The 19,206-nt window shown below is 41.6% G+C and overlaps 1 protein-coding gene across 9 annotated transcripts in view; it reads right to left on the bottom strand.

Annotated features, from left to right (window-relative positions):
• The window catches only part of ANKRD26 (ankyrin repeat domain containing 26), a 171,412-nt gene that overhangs the window by 113,208 nt on the left and 38,998 nt on the right, over positions 1-19,206 (bottom strand). For all 9 annotated transcript variants that reach the window (XM_054023494.1, XM_054023501.1, XM_054023508.1 and 6 more), the window contains 8 exons: positions 16,208-16,268; positions 15,876-16,078; positions 13,720-13,846; positions 12,088-12,149; positions 10,734-10,836; positions 7,160-7,188; positions 6,973-7,060; positions 6,836-6,880 (listed from right to left, as the gene is read on the bottom strand). In XM_054023494.1, coding sequence (XP_053879469.1) covers positions 6,836-6,880; positions 6,973-7,060; positions 7,160-7,188; positions 10,734-10,836; positions 12,088-12,149; positions 13,720-13,846; positions 15,876-16,078; positions 16,208-16,268 — 718 coding nt within the window. The remainder of the gene's footprint in view (positions 1-6,835; positions 6,881-6,972; positions 7,061-7,159; positions 7,189-10,733; positions 10,837-12,087; positions 12,150-13,719; positions 13,847-15,875; positions 16,079-16,207; positions 16,269-19,206) is intronic.

Here is a 19,206-nt window from a genome sequence, read left to right as displayed (position 1 = left end):
CCCGAACAAATCGAAGCGCTTAGTGTCCTTCGATTTGGGCGCTGCAGCCTGCTGGCTGTGACGCTCTCTTGCGTTCACTGATGACACCACTAGTGAACACGGAGGGGGATGAGTATATAAGTACTCATAGTCCTTGGAAGTACTTCCTTTCCACCCCTCTGGCTGTGGGTGGAATAGAGGCCGGAGTTTGCCATATTGAAGTGGCATTAGCTTGAATTGTCCGAATCAGAGGTAGTGCCACCCTGGATGGGGCATCAGCCGAGAGGATGCTCACTATAGGGTCCTGCACCTCTACTATCTCCTCCGCCTGGATATCCATATTACGTGCCACCCTACGTAATAGGTCCTGGTGGGCACGAAGATCTATTGGGGGCGGGCCCGAGGCCGTTGTGCCCGCCACCACCTCATCTGGGGAAGATGAGGAGGATGCCTCAGGTGGCAAGGGGTCTAATGGAGGGTCCTGCTCTAAGGGTCCCTGGAGCGGAGCGTCGCCTGCCCCTGGGTCCAGGGCCTCAGGTGGTGTAGGCACTGGAGCCTCCATGCCCCCTGGGGGACGACAGGAGATGGTGGCCTCCGGGACCCTGGGCTCAGAGCATGCCGAGCGAGAGGCTGATGGTGGAGCCCCTTGCGCCTGGTGATACCCCCACGGGGTCCAGAACGACCAGTGCGCAGGTCCCTGAGCAGGGTCCTCCGCCACCTCCTGCCAGTGGCCCAAGTCAGCCGCAGCAGCCTGACCCTGAGGAGGGTATGCAGATCTCGAGGCCCCGTCGGAGGAGCGAGACGCTGATCTAGAGGGCCAAGGCGGTGCGGAACATGTCGGAATCGGCTCAGGATGATACGGTGCCGATGGGTGCTGGTCCGTAGGTGATCGGTCCCTGCGTGGTGCCAGGGAGTGGTACCGGGATCGGTGCCCATGTCGGTGCCGAGATCCAGATCTGGACCTAGAAGACGACGACCGCGAGTAGACATGGTACCGGGAGCGGCCCCTCGAAGTAGAGCGGCGCTCGTACCGGTGCAGAGAACTACGTCTTGAGTCCGATCGGTACCGATGATCGTGACAGTGCTGAGACGCAGACCGGTGCCGTGAAGAGGATCTTGGCCGCGAGTACGACCGGTGCCGAGGTGATAGTCCGGCGCCGGGACCTGCTCCTAGACCTGGATCGGTGCTGTGAGTCCACGTCCTGAGACGGCGGGCGTACCAGGGCAGGCTTGCCCCTGGATTGCACTACGCGAGGAGCCGACGGTGCCGGTGGTTGGGACTGCGCCGGTTCCGTGAGAGCAATAAGGTCTCTCGCCGTCGCGAAGGTCTCTGGAGTGGACGTCAGACAAGGCTCCACCGCCGACCGAGGTGGTGATCCAGTTCACACCGGACTCAAAGGCCGTGGTGCCGGAGTCGACGGTGTAGCAGGCACTTGCTTCTGGCACTCTAAAGGCGGACGCGGCTCTACCCCCTGCACCGGGGGAGCCGGCGTCTGCAGGACAGCAGACTCCTGTGCCTTGCGGGATTTCTTGTGTCCCAGAGACAGGGAACAGCGCCGAGGCCCCTGTGGCGGGCGCAGTGCCGAAGGAGGCCGGTGCCCTGAGGCCTTGTCCGATTCTGCCCACGGTGCAGTACCGGTCGGTGTCGCAGGGGCGCCGCGCACCGAGGCGCTCGGTGCCGGGGCTGGGCATGCTGAGGGAGGATCCGGGCTGAGTGCCGCCTCCACGAGGAGCTGTCTAAGCCTAAAGTCCCGCTCCTTTTTGGGTCTTGGTCTGAAGGCCTTACAGATCTTGCACTTGTCTGTCTGATGGGACTCTCCTAGACACTTCAGACACGAGTAGTGCTGGTCACTCGTAGGCATAGGCTTAGCGCAGGACGCGCACGACTTAAAGCTGGGGGCCTTGGGCATGAGTCCGGCTATGCGCCGGGGGGAAAGGGGGGAAAAACAACCCCCTTTAACCCCCACTAACTATCTACAACTACTAAAACGAAGATGAAAAACTATCTAACACAATACAACAACTATGACTAGAACTATCTACAGAATTAACAGGATAAGCTAGGGAGAGTGGAGAGCAGCTATGCCACGCTCCACAGTTCCAACGACCGTCAGGGGCGGTAAGAAGGAACTGAGGGGGCGCTGGGTCGGCTGGGGTATATATCCAGCGCCATGAAGGCGCCACTCCAGGGGGCTCCACAGCCGACCCACCGGGTGTTGCTAGGGTAGAAAATTTCTCCGACGATCGTGCACGCAGCGCGCGCACACCTAATTGGAATCGATATGAGCAAGCACTCGAAGAAGAATATGCTTCTACAACTGAATTTCAACGTATACTAGTCTTTTCTTCAAAGAAGTTTCTCACCAGTCATCCTTCCAGCATAGCTGGCCTGTCCTTTAGCCAGGACACAACAAATGGACCTCAAAGCGTCAGAGTGAGGACACAGAGTTGGAGCAACAGAAGCTTGCTGACCAGGACAAACACAGGAAGTTTGAACAGAAGAGGGGGATAAATCACACACACGAGACCTGGAGGAAGGACATAATGATGTGCCTGACCAGGTGCTAAGCACACAGACAGGTGTATTGTGGATCCCGTTACTCCGCCTGTAGCCTGAGTCACTATGGACACTAAAGGTTATTCTGTAATTCTGACTGTGGGAATGTGGGAAGTTTTGTTTTTTTTCTTGATGTGCTATTTTCTGTAATGATATAACAAGGTTGAGCCCAAGGGCTAAGGTACAAGCCTGCCATGACCACACTCAATGGTTAAGGGTGTAAACCCTCACTGGGGAAACCGAGTCAGTGTTATGTGTGTTTGTGGCACAGCTAAAAGGTGCTGTGGCCCAAGATCTGCTAGAATTAGTAGGACCCTAGCACAGATAGGTAAATAGCTATGAGCCAGCACTCCACTGAGAGCAGGGAAACCGAGGCACAGCTGGAAGATGTTGTGGCCCAAAAACTGCAGGAAGTGGTGAATCACTAGTACAGCTACGTAAATAGCTGTGGGCCAAGGCTCTTCTGGGAGCAGGGCAGAGTCAGGGTGGTTTCATGCCTTTGGAACCCTTTGGCCTGAGTGACTCAGATGGGTGTGCAGCAACTGCTGGGGAAATAGAGATGGTAAAGAAGGGAAAAGGTGCCCCTTAACCTATGGGCTAAGGAGAATTTAGGACCAACGCCTAAGGAATAGCTTATTGTACTGCATCAATGTCAGGGGGGAGGTGTGACAAAAATGCCCATTGGTGATTCACTACTCTGCGTCAGCAACTTTTGTCAGGCCTGACATACTCACTACACCTCACACACTGTTGTCATAATTTGTCTCTAAAAGGTATCACGTGTAAGGAATCATATACAACTGGTAACACCTGGCCCCCAAAATCATTGTGTAGTATATGTATAGTGTGTACAAAGAGTTATAAATACATGCTAGAATTATGTTCTTAAAATGTGTTTGACAAACAATGCATAAGCCCAGTCTGTCCAGGACAAAGGAATATGTATTTGTTTGTCTGACCAGCCTGGTCGTCAGGCAGAGACAATGAAGGTCCCAATACATCCAAGGTAAATAAAGCTATCAAGCTAAAAAGTGGGGGAGAAGATAGCATAGAATTTACACCCCTAAAGGAGAAAGAAACTTTATCTGGGCTCATGTTTCAAAGAATACATTTCAAAGGTTTACTGGACCATGAAAAGAAAGGAAGAGAACCCCATAGTTATCCTTCACTCAAATAGTCAAAGAAACCAAACACTTTGAACTCTGTGTGTTAGGTCCTGGTTAAAGAAGGGCCAGCCATGTTGGAAGAATGCCAGTGACCAGACAAACTACACTAGTTTCTTAAGTTGATTTTTAGTCTTAAAAACATATTTTTACTTCTGTTTGTAACCATTTCTACCTTATTCTTCATACTTGGTAACACTTAAACCTATGTCTTTTTGTTAATACACTTGTTTTATTTTTACCATAAACCAGCTCAGTGCTTTGCTTGAAGTGGAAGGTTTGTCAACCCCAGTTACGTTAAGAAGCTGCTGTCTGCTGTCACTTTAAAGGAGCAGCGAACTTAATAAGGTTTTGTGGATGCTACAGTCAGAGGGGCTGTGCACTTCAGAGAAAGGTGATTTTTGGGCAGAACTCAGGGCTGGAAGGGTTGTGGAGTTTCCCCTGCAAAGGGAAACTGGGTGGTGGAAGCCAGGGTACAACTTACATGCTAGCTGTTGGTGTCAGAGCTGTGAGATACAACGGCATAGCATTTAAGGCACCCAGAATTCCAAGGCAGATGTTGACTGAACACCATAACTGGCCTGGGTGAACCCCTAAGTGTCACATTGGCATAGGCAGCAGGATTCACATACAACTTGCTATTTGAAAATTACACTTCAAGCAACAGTAAAATAGTTTTAAGTGATTCCCAAGTCAAAAGGCTGGAAACAATCAAAGAAAGATTACAACTTAATTATTTTCTGTTTATTATCTCAGGTGTGGAAACAGAACAAAGGAAGTTTAAAATTAGCAACCGTGAAACAACTGCAAATTTAGAGCTGGCTATATCGGAAAAGTAGCAAAAAAGCCCTAAAATGAGAGGCTGAGAAAGCTGCACAAGAACACCAGAAATGAGAAGCCAAACAAGACAGACAGACATTTTTTGGGAAGAACTCAGGGCTGAAAGGATTGTTGATGTCCCCCTGTAAAGAGTAATTGGGCAGTAGAATCCAGGGTGTGACCTGCCTGCTTGAATGCTAGCTGTTGGTGTCAGGGCAACAGCACAGCATTTAAGGTACCCAGGGATCCAAGGGAGGTGTCTGGCTGAACTCCTTATTGGCCTGCGTGAATCCTAATGCATCAAGTATCTTCTTCATTCTGTCTTTTCCAGGCTCGGCAAATGCAGGATATTTCCCTTCCCCCTAGATTTACAGAGTAATGAAATAGGGGCTCCTAGGCCCCTTGGACACTGGAAACATCTAGGCCAGGGGTGGGCCAACTTTTTGGGCTGAGGGCCACATCTGGGTGGAGAAATTGTATGCAGGGCCAGAGCAAGGGGTTGCGGTGCACGAGGGAGTGCGGGGTGTGGGCGGGGGTGCGGTGTGCAGGAACGGGCTCAGGGCAAGGGACTGGGGTAGAGGAGTGGTGCAGGGTGTATGAGGGGGCTCGGGGAAGGGGATTGGGGTGTGGGGAGTACAAGGGGACTCAGGGAAGGAGTGCAGGAGGGGTACGGACTACGGGAGGACGTGCAGGGCAGGGGGTTGGGGTGCAGTAGGGGACTCAGGGCAGGGGGTTAGGGTACACAGGGGTGCAGGAGGCTCAGGGCAGGAGGTTGGGGTGCAGGAGGGGTGTGGGGTGTACGAGGGGGCTCAGGGCAGAAAGTTGGGGTGCAGGGTGCACGAGGGGAATCCGGGCAGGGAGTTGGGGTGCAGGAGGGGTGTGAGGTGCAGGCAGGGGGCTTAGGGCATGGAGTTGGGGGGTAGGGTACAAGAGGGATTCGGGCTCTGGCCCGGCGCCGCTTACCTCAAGCGGCTCCGGGGTGGCAGCGGCACGCACCGGGGCCAGGGCAGGCTCCCTGCACGCCTGCCCTCTCCCCAGCCCCGTGCCGTTCCCAGAAGCGCTGCGGCCCCTTGGGGGAGTGGGGGTGGGCGGAGGGCTCCGTGTGTGCTGCCCTTGCTGTGCCTCCAGGTACCTCCCCTGAACGGTTCCCCGATCCCGGCCAATGGGAGCTGTGAGGGGGTGGTTCCTGGAGGCAACGCACGGAGCACTGTGCCCCCGCCCCCCTGCCCGGGGGCTGCAGGTACGTGGTGCCGGCGGCGCCGCGGGCCGGATCCAAAGCCCTGAGGGGCCGTATCCAGCCTGCGGGCCGTAGTTTGCCCACCCCCGATCTAGCCACTAGTGACATGAGACCATCTCCATGTACATGAACTCTGCTTAAAGTCACTTTGAAACAAAGAAATATTTGTGAATGTTTCTCTCAAGGCTGAGAGATAATGTGAAACTGGAGAGAATAAGGTGTCGTGGAACTTATTGGAATACACTGAGCAGATGAACATTAAGAGCCAACAAAATATGCTACTAACTGCCCATCTGTTTGTTCTGCATTTGTAACACAATGGGATCCTGGTCTATTACTAGGGCTCTGTAGTGCTACTGTAATACAAATAATAAAGTATCCAACTCTTTCAGCTTCTTCCAAAAGAGCACATACTGCAAAAAGAAGAGAAAAATGGAAGCTCATGCTTTTAACACATTTTCTGCTCTCAAACTACAAGCACACATTTACAAATTTCTCTAAAAAGAAGCTTAGCCTCCACTGAATTCCAAGTGGGGAGAACTGAAGTACCTTTTCTTTTTAAAAACAAAAAGAATTTGAGATCCTAAATCATAAACAGACTACATGTATGCCATATACTTTATTTACAATGCACTTCAAAATACATGAAAGTTCTCTCTTTTACTTACCTGCCTAGAACTAAGTCCAAGGTTTTGTATTCCCTCCATTTCAGTTGATATGCTTAGCACCTAATTTTTGCAGTGGGAACACAGAACCCTGAATTCAGCTCTTGGCTGATTAATAAAAGAAAAAAAAAAAAACACACATTACAAATCAATGTAAATTAAACAAAATTAAAAATCCTTTAAGTCCAAATTTCTCTATATAAGATTTAGGATCTCAAACTGTGGCTATATTTTTGGATCAGTTATTGTGTGTTCTTCAAGAAAGAATTAGCAAATGTCATAAGGAATGTTGTTAAAAGCACAGAATACTAACAAATTAAATATGGAAGTTTTATACTTTGACTGTAAATCATTTTTGTATAAATTGCAATTAAAACATGTTAGTCAGAAAAAAGGACAAAACCCATATAAATACCTTCAATGTCATCTGCATCATCTAAACCAAGTTCTTCCATTAAATCTTCAAAAGAAAAAAATAAGCAATGTTTAAGATAAATATTTGTTAATGAAGATGCCCAGTCCCTCACCAAAATTTGATGTAGTGAATATTACCTGATTTTTGCCTTTTGCCAATCTCGATTCCCTTTGCAGGACAAGAAGAGGTGTCATGTGTTTCTAAAATTGCTTGAGTGGTCTTTGGCTATTATAGACAATCCAACACTCAAAAATTAAATAAAATTCAAAATAATGATATATTCTTTAATTAGTAAGACAAATTCTTACAATGAATGACACTTACCTGTGAATCAAGAGTTTTTTCACAAAAACCTAAAAAGAGGGGGGAGAAAGTATTATCCAGTGTCTTTTAAAATCCTGAAGTGTAATAGTTATCAACTTCATGCAAAATTAGTACCTTGTGTGACAACTATGTATTGCCTATTTGCAACCATTGTTTTAATTCCACAAGACTTATTTTTAGTTAGGCTAAATATATCATAGCAAGCAGCACATGTTAGTATTATAGAAACACACGATTGTTCAAACATGCACCTCAGATTTCAAGTGACCAAGCTAGAGGAATTCATGTGAAGCAATAAGGCCATGCTGATTAACAGTACAAAAATAAAACCTTTATTTTTTCTTAGAAGGCAATCATTCATTTCCTGATTGGAAAGTTACAAAAGCCAAAGTGGAGTGGAGTAGTTTAATGTGTCATAAAGCAGTGCAACAGTACTATTATGATTATCCCACAAGTGTTTGTGTGTTGAAGAATCTCTATTTTCTGTAGATGGGAGGAGTCGGAGAAGAGTTATATGCAAGTTATATGCAAGTACTGGCTTGACAAAGCCCTGGCTGGGATGATTTAGTTGGTGTTGGTCCTGCTTTCAGCGGGGTTTGGACTAGATGACCTCCCGAGGTCTCTTCCAACCCTAATCTTCTATGATTCTAGAATCTCAGTTCAGTTATCTGGCAACAAATTCTCAACATAGAGACCACTAAATTATGTCATCTCAGTTCAGTGATCCACAGATCAGTGTGCTTAGCTTACCAGGAATTAACAGAAACAACTCTTCTGTTTGGCTGTATTGTCCACTTTTAATACAATTCTCAATAACAGTTTCAACTTTTGTCTAGTGTAATATTTCCATGATTTGATCAACTGGCCTGTCTACACTTCTTGTAGCCTCTACCTTAGTCATCATATAGTTTCTTGATCCTCTTTTGCAAAGAGGAATATAAAATGTGTTAGAATGGATTATAGCATAATTTTAATACTACCAAAATTCAAGTGTTCTTATAAGCAACAAAACTGCTGTCCAGTGATATGGTAATCTTTCTAATGTATTTCCACAATTGTCTTTTGATCTTTTTTAAAAGCATTTTATTTATTTTAACAGAATCATACCAAAGTAAAGGGAATGCAAAGCAACGGACTTCCCCAAGGCAACCCTGCAGTACAGGATTTCAAGCCTTCAAAAAGATGGAAAAGTTTTGGCTACAACCTGATGACATATGATATGAAATTTTCATTTAATTGTATCAATATGTTCATCATGTTCCAATGAGAGTGACAAAATCATAATTCTTTAGAGACAAAAATAGGAAGAAACATGCTGTCTTAGCAGTAGAACTTTCTTGCCCTCCTCATAAGCAAATGGTCAGAGCACCATGCAGAAAGTTTATTATTTTAAATATTAAGGTTTATGTATTTTTTTATCAAATAACATTTTATCCATTACTTTAGCTTCCAGGCAAAACAAAGAGAGAGATCAATATAAGAGTAGCTACCAAGTATTACCCTTTTGTTCACGCACCAGGAAAAGTCAAGAAATTCAGAAGAGGACAGATATTACCAACAAAGTTTAGAGAATCAGGCAGATGCTGGGTTGAAAACAGTCAGTCTTTGCTCTACAGGCTAGCAGATTTGAACTCTGGCTAACCAGCAGAGGTAGCAAGTTCCATAGCCCAGAACTTTCAAATGAGAACAGTTTCTTCCAGTCCTCAAGAGTGCACTTCTGAGGACAGTAAGCAAAAGTACATCAGGTATCTCAGACATTTTGCTGGTGCAAAGAGAACAAGAAGAGGCTTGATTCTTAATAGTGGATTGGCATAGCACAGGGGTTCTCAAACTGGGGGTCATGACCCCTCAGGGGGTCACAAGGTAATTACATGGGGGGTCGCGAGCTGTCAGCCTCCACCCCAAACCCTGCTTTGCCTCCAGCATTTATAATGGCATTAAATATATAAAAACATGTTTTTAATTTATAAGGGGGGGTCTCAGAGGCTGAGTAAAAGGTGTCACCAAGTACAAAAGTTTGAGAACCCCTAGCATAGCAGATTGGAACTCTGCACCAGATGGGGAGGGAGAAAAGGCACAGACCCGGATCTGGCAAAGTTACACCCAACAGACAGTTTCTCCCATGGTCTCTCTGTTGAGAATTTGTGGCCAGATTACAGTCCCTTTATGTGCCTGAGCAGTGCCAAAGAGCCACAGCACTCCAGAAAATCTGGTCCGACATGTCCAAAATTGTCCAGCTCTAAGCCATGTAGGGCTTTACAGACTGACAAATAATATTAATTGCAGCCAAAACTACTGGAATGAATGAAGAATAAGGATGATGGGTCCAGCTGGACCTGCTCCACTAACCAGGTAGACCACCAAATTCTGCACAAACTGAAACAGAGTGGTAAGGTAGCTTTAAGTATTGCACAATTATACTAATCAAGATGTGAGGTGTCAAATGTCTTGAACAATCGAAAGACATCTGTAACTATTAACCATTATTTTGTGCAATGTTCATATTGTTATTCTTTTTTAATATTCAATAGAGCAATTAGCTTTTACGGTGCTTTACTGAAAGATTATTTGGCACACTAAAGGGATACAATTATGGACTTCTCATTTGCCATTTGAACTGTTAAGAAAATTAGACTTCTCAGATGCCAAGTACTACCCTTTCTGGACTCAGAAATAAATTAGTATTCATAGATAAAGTGTGAATTCAGAAAATGAAAAAAATCATATATTTCCAAGAAAATTATCTACTTCATTCAGTCCTTTCTATCTAGAACCATCTGTTAAGCTCTGGAAAGTGGAATATTTGAAAATATAAATGCAATGGATCCAAAGTAGCTAGGCACTGAGAGTACCATTTATGAGATGCACAGATGTTAAGCAAATAAAATACTTAACAACTGTCTTTGCCTCTGGGAGTTCACCCAAATCTTCCTTCCCCCTTAGGTTTCTCACTCTCAGGATGGAGATTATGAGGTCCTCAAGTAATATACAATGGATGATCTCAGGTCATTCAGAGTCAGACATTCTATCAAGCCAAAACCTCCCCATTTCGCTATACCTTTCATAGGCTAAACCTCCTGGGCTAATAAAACTATAGAGAGGAAAGAAATATAACAGCAGCAAATCATAACACTTTTTGACCATAAAAAAAATATCTCATACCATCTTTTCTGTCAGAAAAAACTTTCTATACAAATAAATAACCTGAACCATGTCAAGGTTTTGAAGAATATTTACAAGAGTCTAGTGAAAATACAGTTTGAACTACTAAGGAGAGTAATAACATTCCAATTACTACCCATTTTAGCTGCTAGTCAATGGTCAAGGACATACAAACTACCATAGTTCCTCTGAAATGGATCATCTCCTGAATTAATGTCAAAGCATTTTCTGCTCTTATCAAGAATAAAAAAAAACAAATCTATCAATAATGACAATTAACCAGCAGTTTTTTATTGCCACTGAGAGAACAACCCACTCCTTTTTTTGAAGAATTCCTAAGGCGTATATATAAAATTAAGCTTATTTTATAAAAGCTCATGAAATATGGATAATAATACAATGATAAAATTACCTTCATTTGGTTCCTCAAAAATACTCTGCATGTGTGTGTCAGTTCTGATAGCAGATGAAATTAACAGGTTGACTGGTAGTTTTCTTGGGCTTTCAGAAGCACACTGGTTAATTAAAAACATGCATGATAACCTGGATACAATTAATTTTTAATTGCTTTCCACAGAAAAAGTATAAATATTTTTAGTAGCTGGGTATCAGCAATGATTTACAACCAAACATTTTTGTGCGCTACCCAGTATACATAGTACTCATGTATTTCTGAAAAAGCTTTGGAAAAGGAATGTCATAATATAGACTATTTTAAAATCATAATACTTATTAATATTTTTCATTAAAGTGTTAATAAAATGCTAGTTAAAATTTCTGTCAATTAAGATGTCTGAACTAGCCTTGATAAACACAGAAGAAGTGGTAACATGAAGTAAGGAAATAAGATAAATAAAAAAAAAAATGAAAAAAAAAATGAAAAAAAAGACTGCATAATAATTGCAGTTCTTTACAATGATTGTTTGTATCTCTATATTGTAGGTGCAGGTGATGTTCATGTCCTCAGCACACAAGTCTATGGGAGTTGTGCATGCACCCTACAATAATCAACAGGCCCACAGCTGCACAGGGAATGCTATGAGGAGGACTGAAGAAACAAATTCCAACAAGGCCAAAAAGTTGACAAAGACTAATACTAACTATCCTAAAACTTTAAGATTAAAATTTTAAAAGGATAAAAGTTAAACGCTCTCAAAAGGAGACTAATGTGGTAAAACACCACTACATTCTCCTTGCTGTCTAAAGCAAGAACTGAGTAGCAACTGGGGCTATCCTCTGGATATGGGAAAGGCAAGAGACCATCGCTAGGGTGTATGTGCAGCTCCAATGGTTACAGCTTTTTCATAATGTGCATCAGCTTAAGAGGGGATTCTACAGAGGCAATGCTTGCAGACAGAGATAAAAGGTGAAAACCTGGCCCCAAATCCATTCAGTGAGAGTTTTACTGTTGACTAAAATAGGGCCAAGATTTCATTGTCTTTTTTAAAATAAAAAAAAAAAAAGATTTAAATACCTAATTTTTTTACCTTTCAAAAACATTTAAAACAATTAAACTATTTAATAATTCAATATGATGCTAGAAATACTAATTGAATCTGGGGGGGTCCACTGCCAGGAGACCTAGGTTATTAGCAGTCTTAATTAGTCAGCCCCTAATATAGAAGAAGTACTTCAAAACCACAGCATCAACCCCTATGTTCCATTAAGCAATGAAGAAGTCAGAAATGCAATGAAAGTAAACTCTTGAGCAGTAGTGAATTGAATAAAATTGGTGGGATCATAATAGCCATATTAATGGAAAGTACCTCTGAATCCCAGGGTGATTCTGTATCCTCCTCTTCGTCCAATCCTAATACTGACATTGTATCTACAGAATAAAATAAATACGAAATTTTACTTTTCAATTATAAACATTTCACATTAGTTTGTACTCTATCAGATAAGCCCTGTATTCATAAGATCGCCATAGGCATACATAATTTATCTCAATCTGTATACAGATAATTCACATGTGCTGCTAAGGTAGCTGCAACACCTCAGTGTGTCCCTGTTTTCTTTAGGCCTTCATCTTTCTTCTCTCCTTCAGTGGGAGCCCACTAAACACCTGCTATATCCGCTGAAGAAAGAAACTGAAGGCTAAAGCCTGGTATACACTTAAAAATTACATTGACTTAGCTATGTCCTTCAGGGCTGTGAAGTATTTTGCAACTTAAGTGTAGCACTTAAGTTGACCTAACCCAGGTGCAAATACGGCTAGATCAACAGAAGAATTCTTCCATCAATTTCACTACTGCCTCTCACGGAAGTTGGTTACCTACACTGATGGAACAACTCCTACACTGATATAGGAAGCATATATACTACAGTGGCTACAGAGGGATAGCTCAATGGTTTGAGCATTAGCCTGCTAAACCCAGGGTTGTGTGTTCAATCCTTGAGGGGGGCCATTTAAGGATCTGGGGCAAAAATCTGTCTGGGACTTGGTTCCTCCTTTAAGCAGGGGGGTTAGACTAGATGACCTCCTGAGGTCCCTTCCAACCCTGGCATTCTATGATATGCAGTGCTGTAGCTGAGCAGCTGTAGTGTAGACATACCCTGAGAAATACCTAAATCCTTATATGTAAAGGCATGATGACATCCTCAAATTCAGTGTTCTGGCTGCATCTGCTGGTTGGGAGGAACTTTAACAAATATCTGGACTGGTATAGAAGATTCAATAGAATATAGAGCACTGGTGTTACATGCTGCCACTGAGGAGCTCTACTTAAATGCATTCTGTACTAGCCACAGCTTCCAAATGCTTTTAAGGTGTAGCCCGATTTGGAGTGTGTTGCAGTACTCAAAAGTTACAAAGGCACGGCCACGGAAGCTATATCGCATCAAAAAATAGATTTGAATCCTACCTGCCAGACACAAAAGAAAAACAACATCAGTACTAGCCACTGCTGCTATCTGATCATCTAAAAGCAACTGAAGGTTGTGAAATTAGATAATTTGTGAAAATACAACCTCAACTAAAGAGTTGGATGTAACATTCACCCACTCTTCTGATTGTTGTCCTCAACTCACCAACATCATTTTAGACATATCTGTGAGGTGACTTAATTTAAAAATGTAGGCTATAAAAAATCCAAATTATTCCTATTTCTGTGCTTTACAATATGTCTAATCTACTTTATGCCTTTTTTAGATTGTAAGTGCTTCAAGACAGGGTCTATCTAATGTGTGTCTTGTACTCTTTGGAGTCCCTCAGAAACAAAAGAACCAAGTGATTTATCAGTTGAGTCATTCCCTGAAAGTGTAGCAGAGCAAGTGAAAAACATCTCATGGTTCACAATACCAGAGGCAGCAAATTATGATCTTTTCTTAGTACTCTCACACGGTAAACTAATCTAAGAAAAACATTTGGATTACTATTTACTAATTTACTAATTTACCTTTCCTAATAGCAGTATCTTCTGAGGGATTTTGTGCTTCACGGTTGCCACTACAAATCAAACTTTTATCTACAACATTTGAAATTTGTGGTTGCTCTATGTCATCTTCCTCCTCTGATGATTCTTCCTAGTAGAAAGAGATTGAATGAAAAATATCTTCCCAAATAAAAATACTAAACAAAAACAAATTACTTTCTATTTTAAAATGTTATACTCCCTCTCATCATTGTAGTGTCTGAGTGCCTACATCAAATCAACAGTAATAACAAAGTCATTTTTGAGGCAAAAAACTCTGCTTGGGTATGGGGTTTGTTTAGTTGGGTAGATGATTCATTTGTTTTAGGTGGGTTTTGTTTTGTTTTTTGAATGGGGGCACATTTGTTTGGATGAAGGTATCAATGTTGTGAGTATCATTTTTGCTATGGTGAAAAGTTCTTGCAGTATTTTCTAAAGATGGTCAGATTCACCTAATCTCCTCTAGAATTTCATTCCTTAGTTGATCACCTCAACCAAGAATGCTTTTATTCCCAGATCTCACACACTTAATCATGGGCTTTATCCCATGTCCCAGAGGAGCACAACTGACCATCTGATTCTAAAAGCGATTTTATATTACAACCACCTTCTTTTACTCATTTTTTGTAAATAAATAAATAAAATCAGTTTATGCTGTTTTAGTGCCATTTATTTTTCATAACACTTTTGGATTTTGTCAGAGCCCAGTTACTCTTGCAAACAATACCCAATTTATTTTATGCATCATTCTTTAGGCCACAAATTATACTGACTTCAGAATAATGAGTCTAAAATTCATCCTTCTATAGCATCATAACCACATTTAGAATTTAAAAAAATGCTGCTCACTACTACCCTAACTAATGCATGAAAACTCTGCTTTATTAGAAACAAATTTATAGTCAGTCATTTCTTTATTCAATGCTGAAGATCAAATTAAATTTGAGTTACATGATTCTTGTTAGCAATCTTCTATTAAGGTTTTTCATTTAACTATATTCAAACCATTCAGCTACAATACAAGTACTTTGTGTCTCATCTTCTGCTTTACCTGTGTAAAAATCCTTGTTATTGGGTTTGTCCCTTTTTACTTACTTTGATGCTTGGTTGAAACGCTTTTAGATTTTCTTCACCGCTATTTACAGGCAAATTCTCACTTTCTGGTTCCAGTGTTTCACAGACTGTATTAGCCAATCCCTCGGAATTCTTGCATTGCTCCTTTCCAGCATTTTGATCACCTAGAAATCTAAGATTCTCTGAATCCTGTCTTCTGTTCTCATGCCTTCGATTTTCTGCCTCTGAACAAGGATCATCATCACTTTCAAAGATATCATCTACTAGGTTTGAGTTTTCCTCCTTAATATAACAACTATTTAAGACAGATGGAGATGCATCTTTTTTCCAGGCTGTCATTTCAGAGTCTTCAAAAGAACAGCGGGTCTTACATCTGATTTTCTCATTTCCATCTGTATGTAACAATTCATTTGTATTCTGAAATTCATGAATTTCTTCATGTTCACTACCATCTTCTTTTTTTGATAAATCATAAGATACTTCATTATTTACCATCTTAGATGATATGGCAGTTATATTTTCCTTTAAACCTTCATAGTGTCCTGCTATAAAAGACACAGGAATATCAACAGATTCCTGCATTTCCTGATCTTTCTCTTCACATGTTTCATGACTACCACCATCGTGTATATTTTTGCTTCCACGTTTAACTTCCCTTTCAGATTTAACAGCATTGTTGAAAATTTCTAACTCTTGATCATGCTCATGCTTCAATTTTCCAACATATTCCTCTTCCTCATCCTCTGTGTAATCATCTTGACTTCCTTCTTCATCTTCTGTATCTTCATCCTCCTTTTCTTCCTGACTAAATTCTTCCTCATCCTCTTCTTCTTCTAATTCTTCTTTCTCCTGTTTGCTTGCTTCTGAAATATCTTCATTTGTCAGTTCTTTACATTCTTTTTTATCCAAATTTGTGTGATTTCTGGTTACTTGTTTGAGGTTTTGCCTTGATGACTGAGGACTTCCAATTCTAATATCCTCGCCATCTTCATAAAATCATAGATGAATTTGAAAAAGAAAAACACAACATAGGAACCAACAAATTAATTGCACAAACAAAAATTTACCTGTTTAAACCCCAGGAGAGGAGGAGTCATCTGGGAAGGTTTTGAAAAGGAGCCAGGTGAGGGATGGACAGGTCGAGGGTAGGACTTGACTTGGGGAAAAGGCTTAGGAGGGGATTCAATGACATCTTCAGCTTCACAATCTGATTTATTTTGCTGTGAAATGGCTATATGTTCTGTTCTCATAATGCTACTTTTCTCACCTACTATAGTAAAAAAACAAGGTTTAAATATACTTAAAAGAGGAAGTAAAATGCATAATAAATCTACAATTTCCTATCAACATATAATGTAGTAAAGGAGATTCCCCTTCCTCCCCACCCCCAATTGCTTACTGTTTTTCTTGAATTGATGGGAAGAGTTCATTAGCAGAGTCAAACTTGGCTTCTGTGGTTTCTGTAAATAAAGTTAACTTTAAGCACATTGAGTTTTTACATGAATAGTAACACCCCTCTGTTTTTATCAAATATTGAAGACTAAATTCATTAACATTTTCTTACTGACAATGCCAGTTGAGGCTTCCATCCTGCAGTCCTGACTCAGCCAGCACTCTTATTGAAGTCAGTCAATGAGAGTTTTGCCCAAAAGATTTAGCCCATACACCGTTAAATAAAATATTTCAAAAAGTGTATTATATTCTATAAAATCTTTTCTTTAATCCAGTCAGCATTAGCAATACTGGCATTTGTGCCGTTTTGTTTCAATTTTATGTCTAAGAGTCTTAAATACTTGAAAGATTCCCTAGGATCAGTCTACAGATTAGTCACTTAAAATGGCCCAGTCCACTGTCTGATGCCACCAAAATCCCTACATCATGATGGGAAGATGTTATTGCTTCTATTTTAACACACAATTAATGTACAAGAAATAAAGTAGAAATTCAGCAATTCATCCTCTGAGTGGAAGAGAAAACAGTCATCAAATTGATACCAAAAAAAAAAAAAAAAACGTACACAGGAGTTTGCAGCAATTTGGGTAAGAAGAGATTAGTGATCCAGACAGATATAATCTAATGACAGTATTTTAGGGTACGTTTTCAAAGAAGTTCATGAAGATTTAACAATGTGTCTCCTCACTGGTGTAACATAGGTAATTCCCTATGCAATGCTTTTAAAACATACTCCTAAATTTTCATGTACAACTTCTAAGGAGGTTTCAGAAGATCTAATGAAAACCACAGTTGAAAGAGTGGACCTTCAGCAGGTAGTGCTTCCATTATTCATGTTCCATGCTTAATGAGAATGGAAAAGGCCTAATAAATAATTCTAGTGTCTACCATGTTCAATCAAATTATTCAGCAGGTGGTGGTGCTTAAAAAAAGACCTAGTGCTCCTTAACAGCCTATTGTGTATTTTGGCAATGGTATATTAATACTATAATCATTTCTATTAAAAAAGAGAAATCAAGATACAGAAGTTACTTACATTTCAATGCCTGTTGCTTCAAGATGTTTTGTCCACATGGATCCCACAGCACCCTCTTTGCCCTTGCCTCAGGGCTTCAGTCTGCAGATCCCTGCAGCCTACCAGGAGCTATCTTAAGCTTTCCCAATCCCTGCCTAAAGCACTGCTCTGTCCAGGGTGCTAGCTGTCTTCAGCTTGCAAGGCAGCCAGCCCTCCCCTCCTCAAGATCCAGGGAGCAACTGAAACTGCTCTCCCCTGCAGTCCTTTTTATATGGACCTGCCTGGCCCTGATTGGCCGCTCCTTGCAGCCCCTCTCGAATTGGCTGCCTCCTGTACAGCCCCCCTAGGGCTCAATTAATCCCTTTATAGGCTAGTGTGGGGTGGATGCCCCATCACAGTCTCATTTTCAGAAGAAACTCAGGCACTTAGATGCCAACACCCAATTTACAGTCAACAGGATTTAGGCTTCTAAGTGTCTATATCACTTTTGAAAATGAGACTTAGGTAATGCAATGCTGAGTGCCGCAATCCCTAAATACCTTTAAAAATCTGGGCCTTTCATACCACAGTGTACATAGAAGGGGAGAACATTTAAATCTCATGGATTTAAACTGGTTAGTCATTCCCTAAATCCCCTTTGCTCTTTCTGAAGACTCTGTGTTTGAAAAATAGTCCATCTTCTCCACCTGCCTACCTCTATAAATGAATACATAAGTCAAACTTCATGACCTTTTAGATACTGGACAGGAAAAAGAGTATGACTCAAAAAATTCAGCATGTTGACTTCACAAAAGGATTCCAGATTGGAAGAGAGAGATAATAGGTTTTGTTCAAATATAAACTATTTTCTATAACATTGAAGAGTTATAAAAATGATTATTAAATATATTTTAAAATCCCTGGTGTAGTTTTCCTAGTCCTTCTTCAGTGGAATATGAGGCCTGGTCTTCACTTAAAATGTAGATCGACCTAGCTACTTTGTAACATTCACACTCCTGAACATCACTGGTAAGTCAACCCAAACCTCAGTGTACATGTGACTAGGTCAATGGAAGAACTATTTCCTTTTACAACGTATTTCCTTTTTGTTTAACATGTACTGTAAAATTAAATTCTCTAAGATCACAATTTTTGCTAAGTTTGGATATTTCTGGAAGTGCTTTCTTGCCTCATGAAAGTCGATTATATGATCCATATAAGATTAATAAAGATTTCTGGACTGCTATAATCAGAATTTTTGCCTAGACTGAATGATTTCAGCCTAGGCAAATATCCCCGTGCTCATCAAAAACAGAAGAGTATATTTTCAGTTAAAACTAAGTAAAGTTTCTCTGCATTTATAATTTCTTTTTTATAGCATACAGGGGTATGAAATGAAATGGATCGTGAATGAGGCTGAAGGATATGGGAAACTTGTTCCACATAGTGAGAACTGCAGAGAAAAAGACTCTTGTATCAACTGTAATGAGGATGTAGGAAGAGACAAAAAAAAAAAAAAAAAAAAGAGTTCAGTACCAGTCTGGAAGGAATGGGGAGGGAGATGAGGTTAAGATTGTGTTTATGGAGTGTTTTAAAAACTTAAAAGAGCAAATGTAAACTAGCAGTGAAATTGAAGGGGAGTCGATGGAGTTATGTGAGGATAAAATTAGGTGACTAAACTGTTTTTTACACACCTAAATAGTGGAGAACAGTATTATAAACATGTTATAGTCTGAAGAGCTGAGAAACCAGAGATATGAGAGTTACAATAATCAAGGTAAAGGCAGAGATAAGCATTCCAGAGAAGGTGAAACTGAGGCAGTAGCACACACGGAGAATATTGCAGGGAAGGCAATGGGCAGATTTACAGAGGTGGGAAAAGAAAATATAGCGGAAAGTAGATGAGACTAAGGTTAAGGACAATGCCACGATCATATAAAGTTCCTAGCGAA

This window comes from Malaclemys terrapin, chromosome 1, assembly GCF_027887155.1.
Source record: "Malaclemys terrapin pileata isolate rMalTer1 chromosome 1, rMalTer1.hap1, whole genome shotgun sequence".
NCBI lineage: Eukaryota > Metazoa > Chordata > Testudines > Emydidae > Malaclemys > Malaclemys terrapin.
The sequence above is the reverse complement of the archived record's forward strand: the minus strand, read 5'-3'. Positions and strand labels throughout refer to the sequence as shown.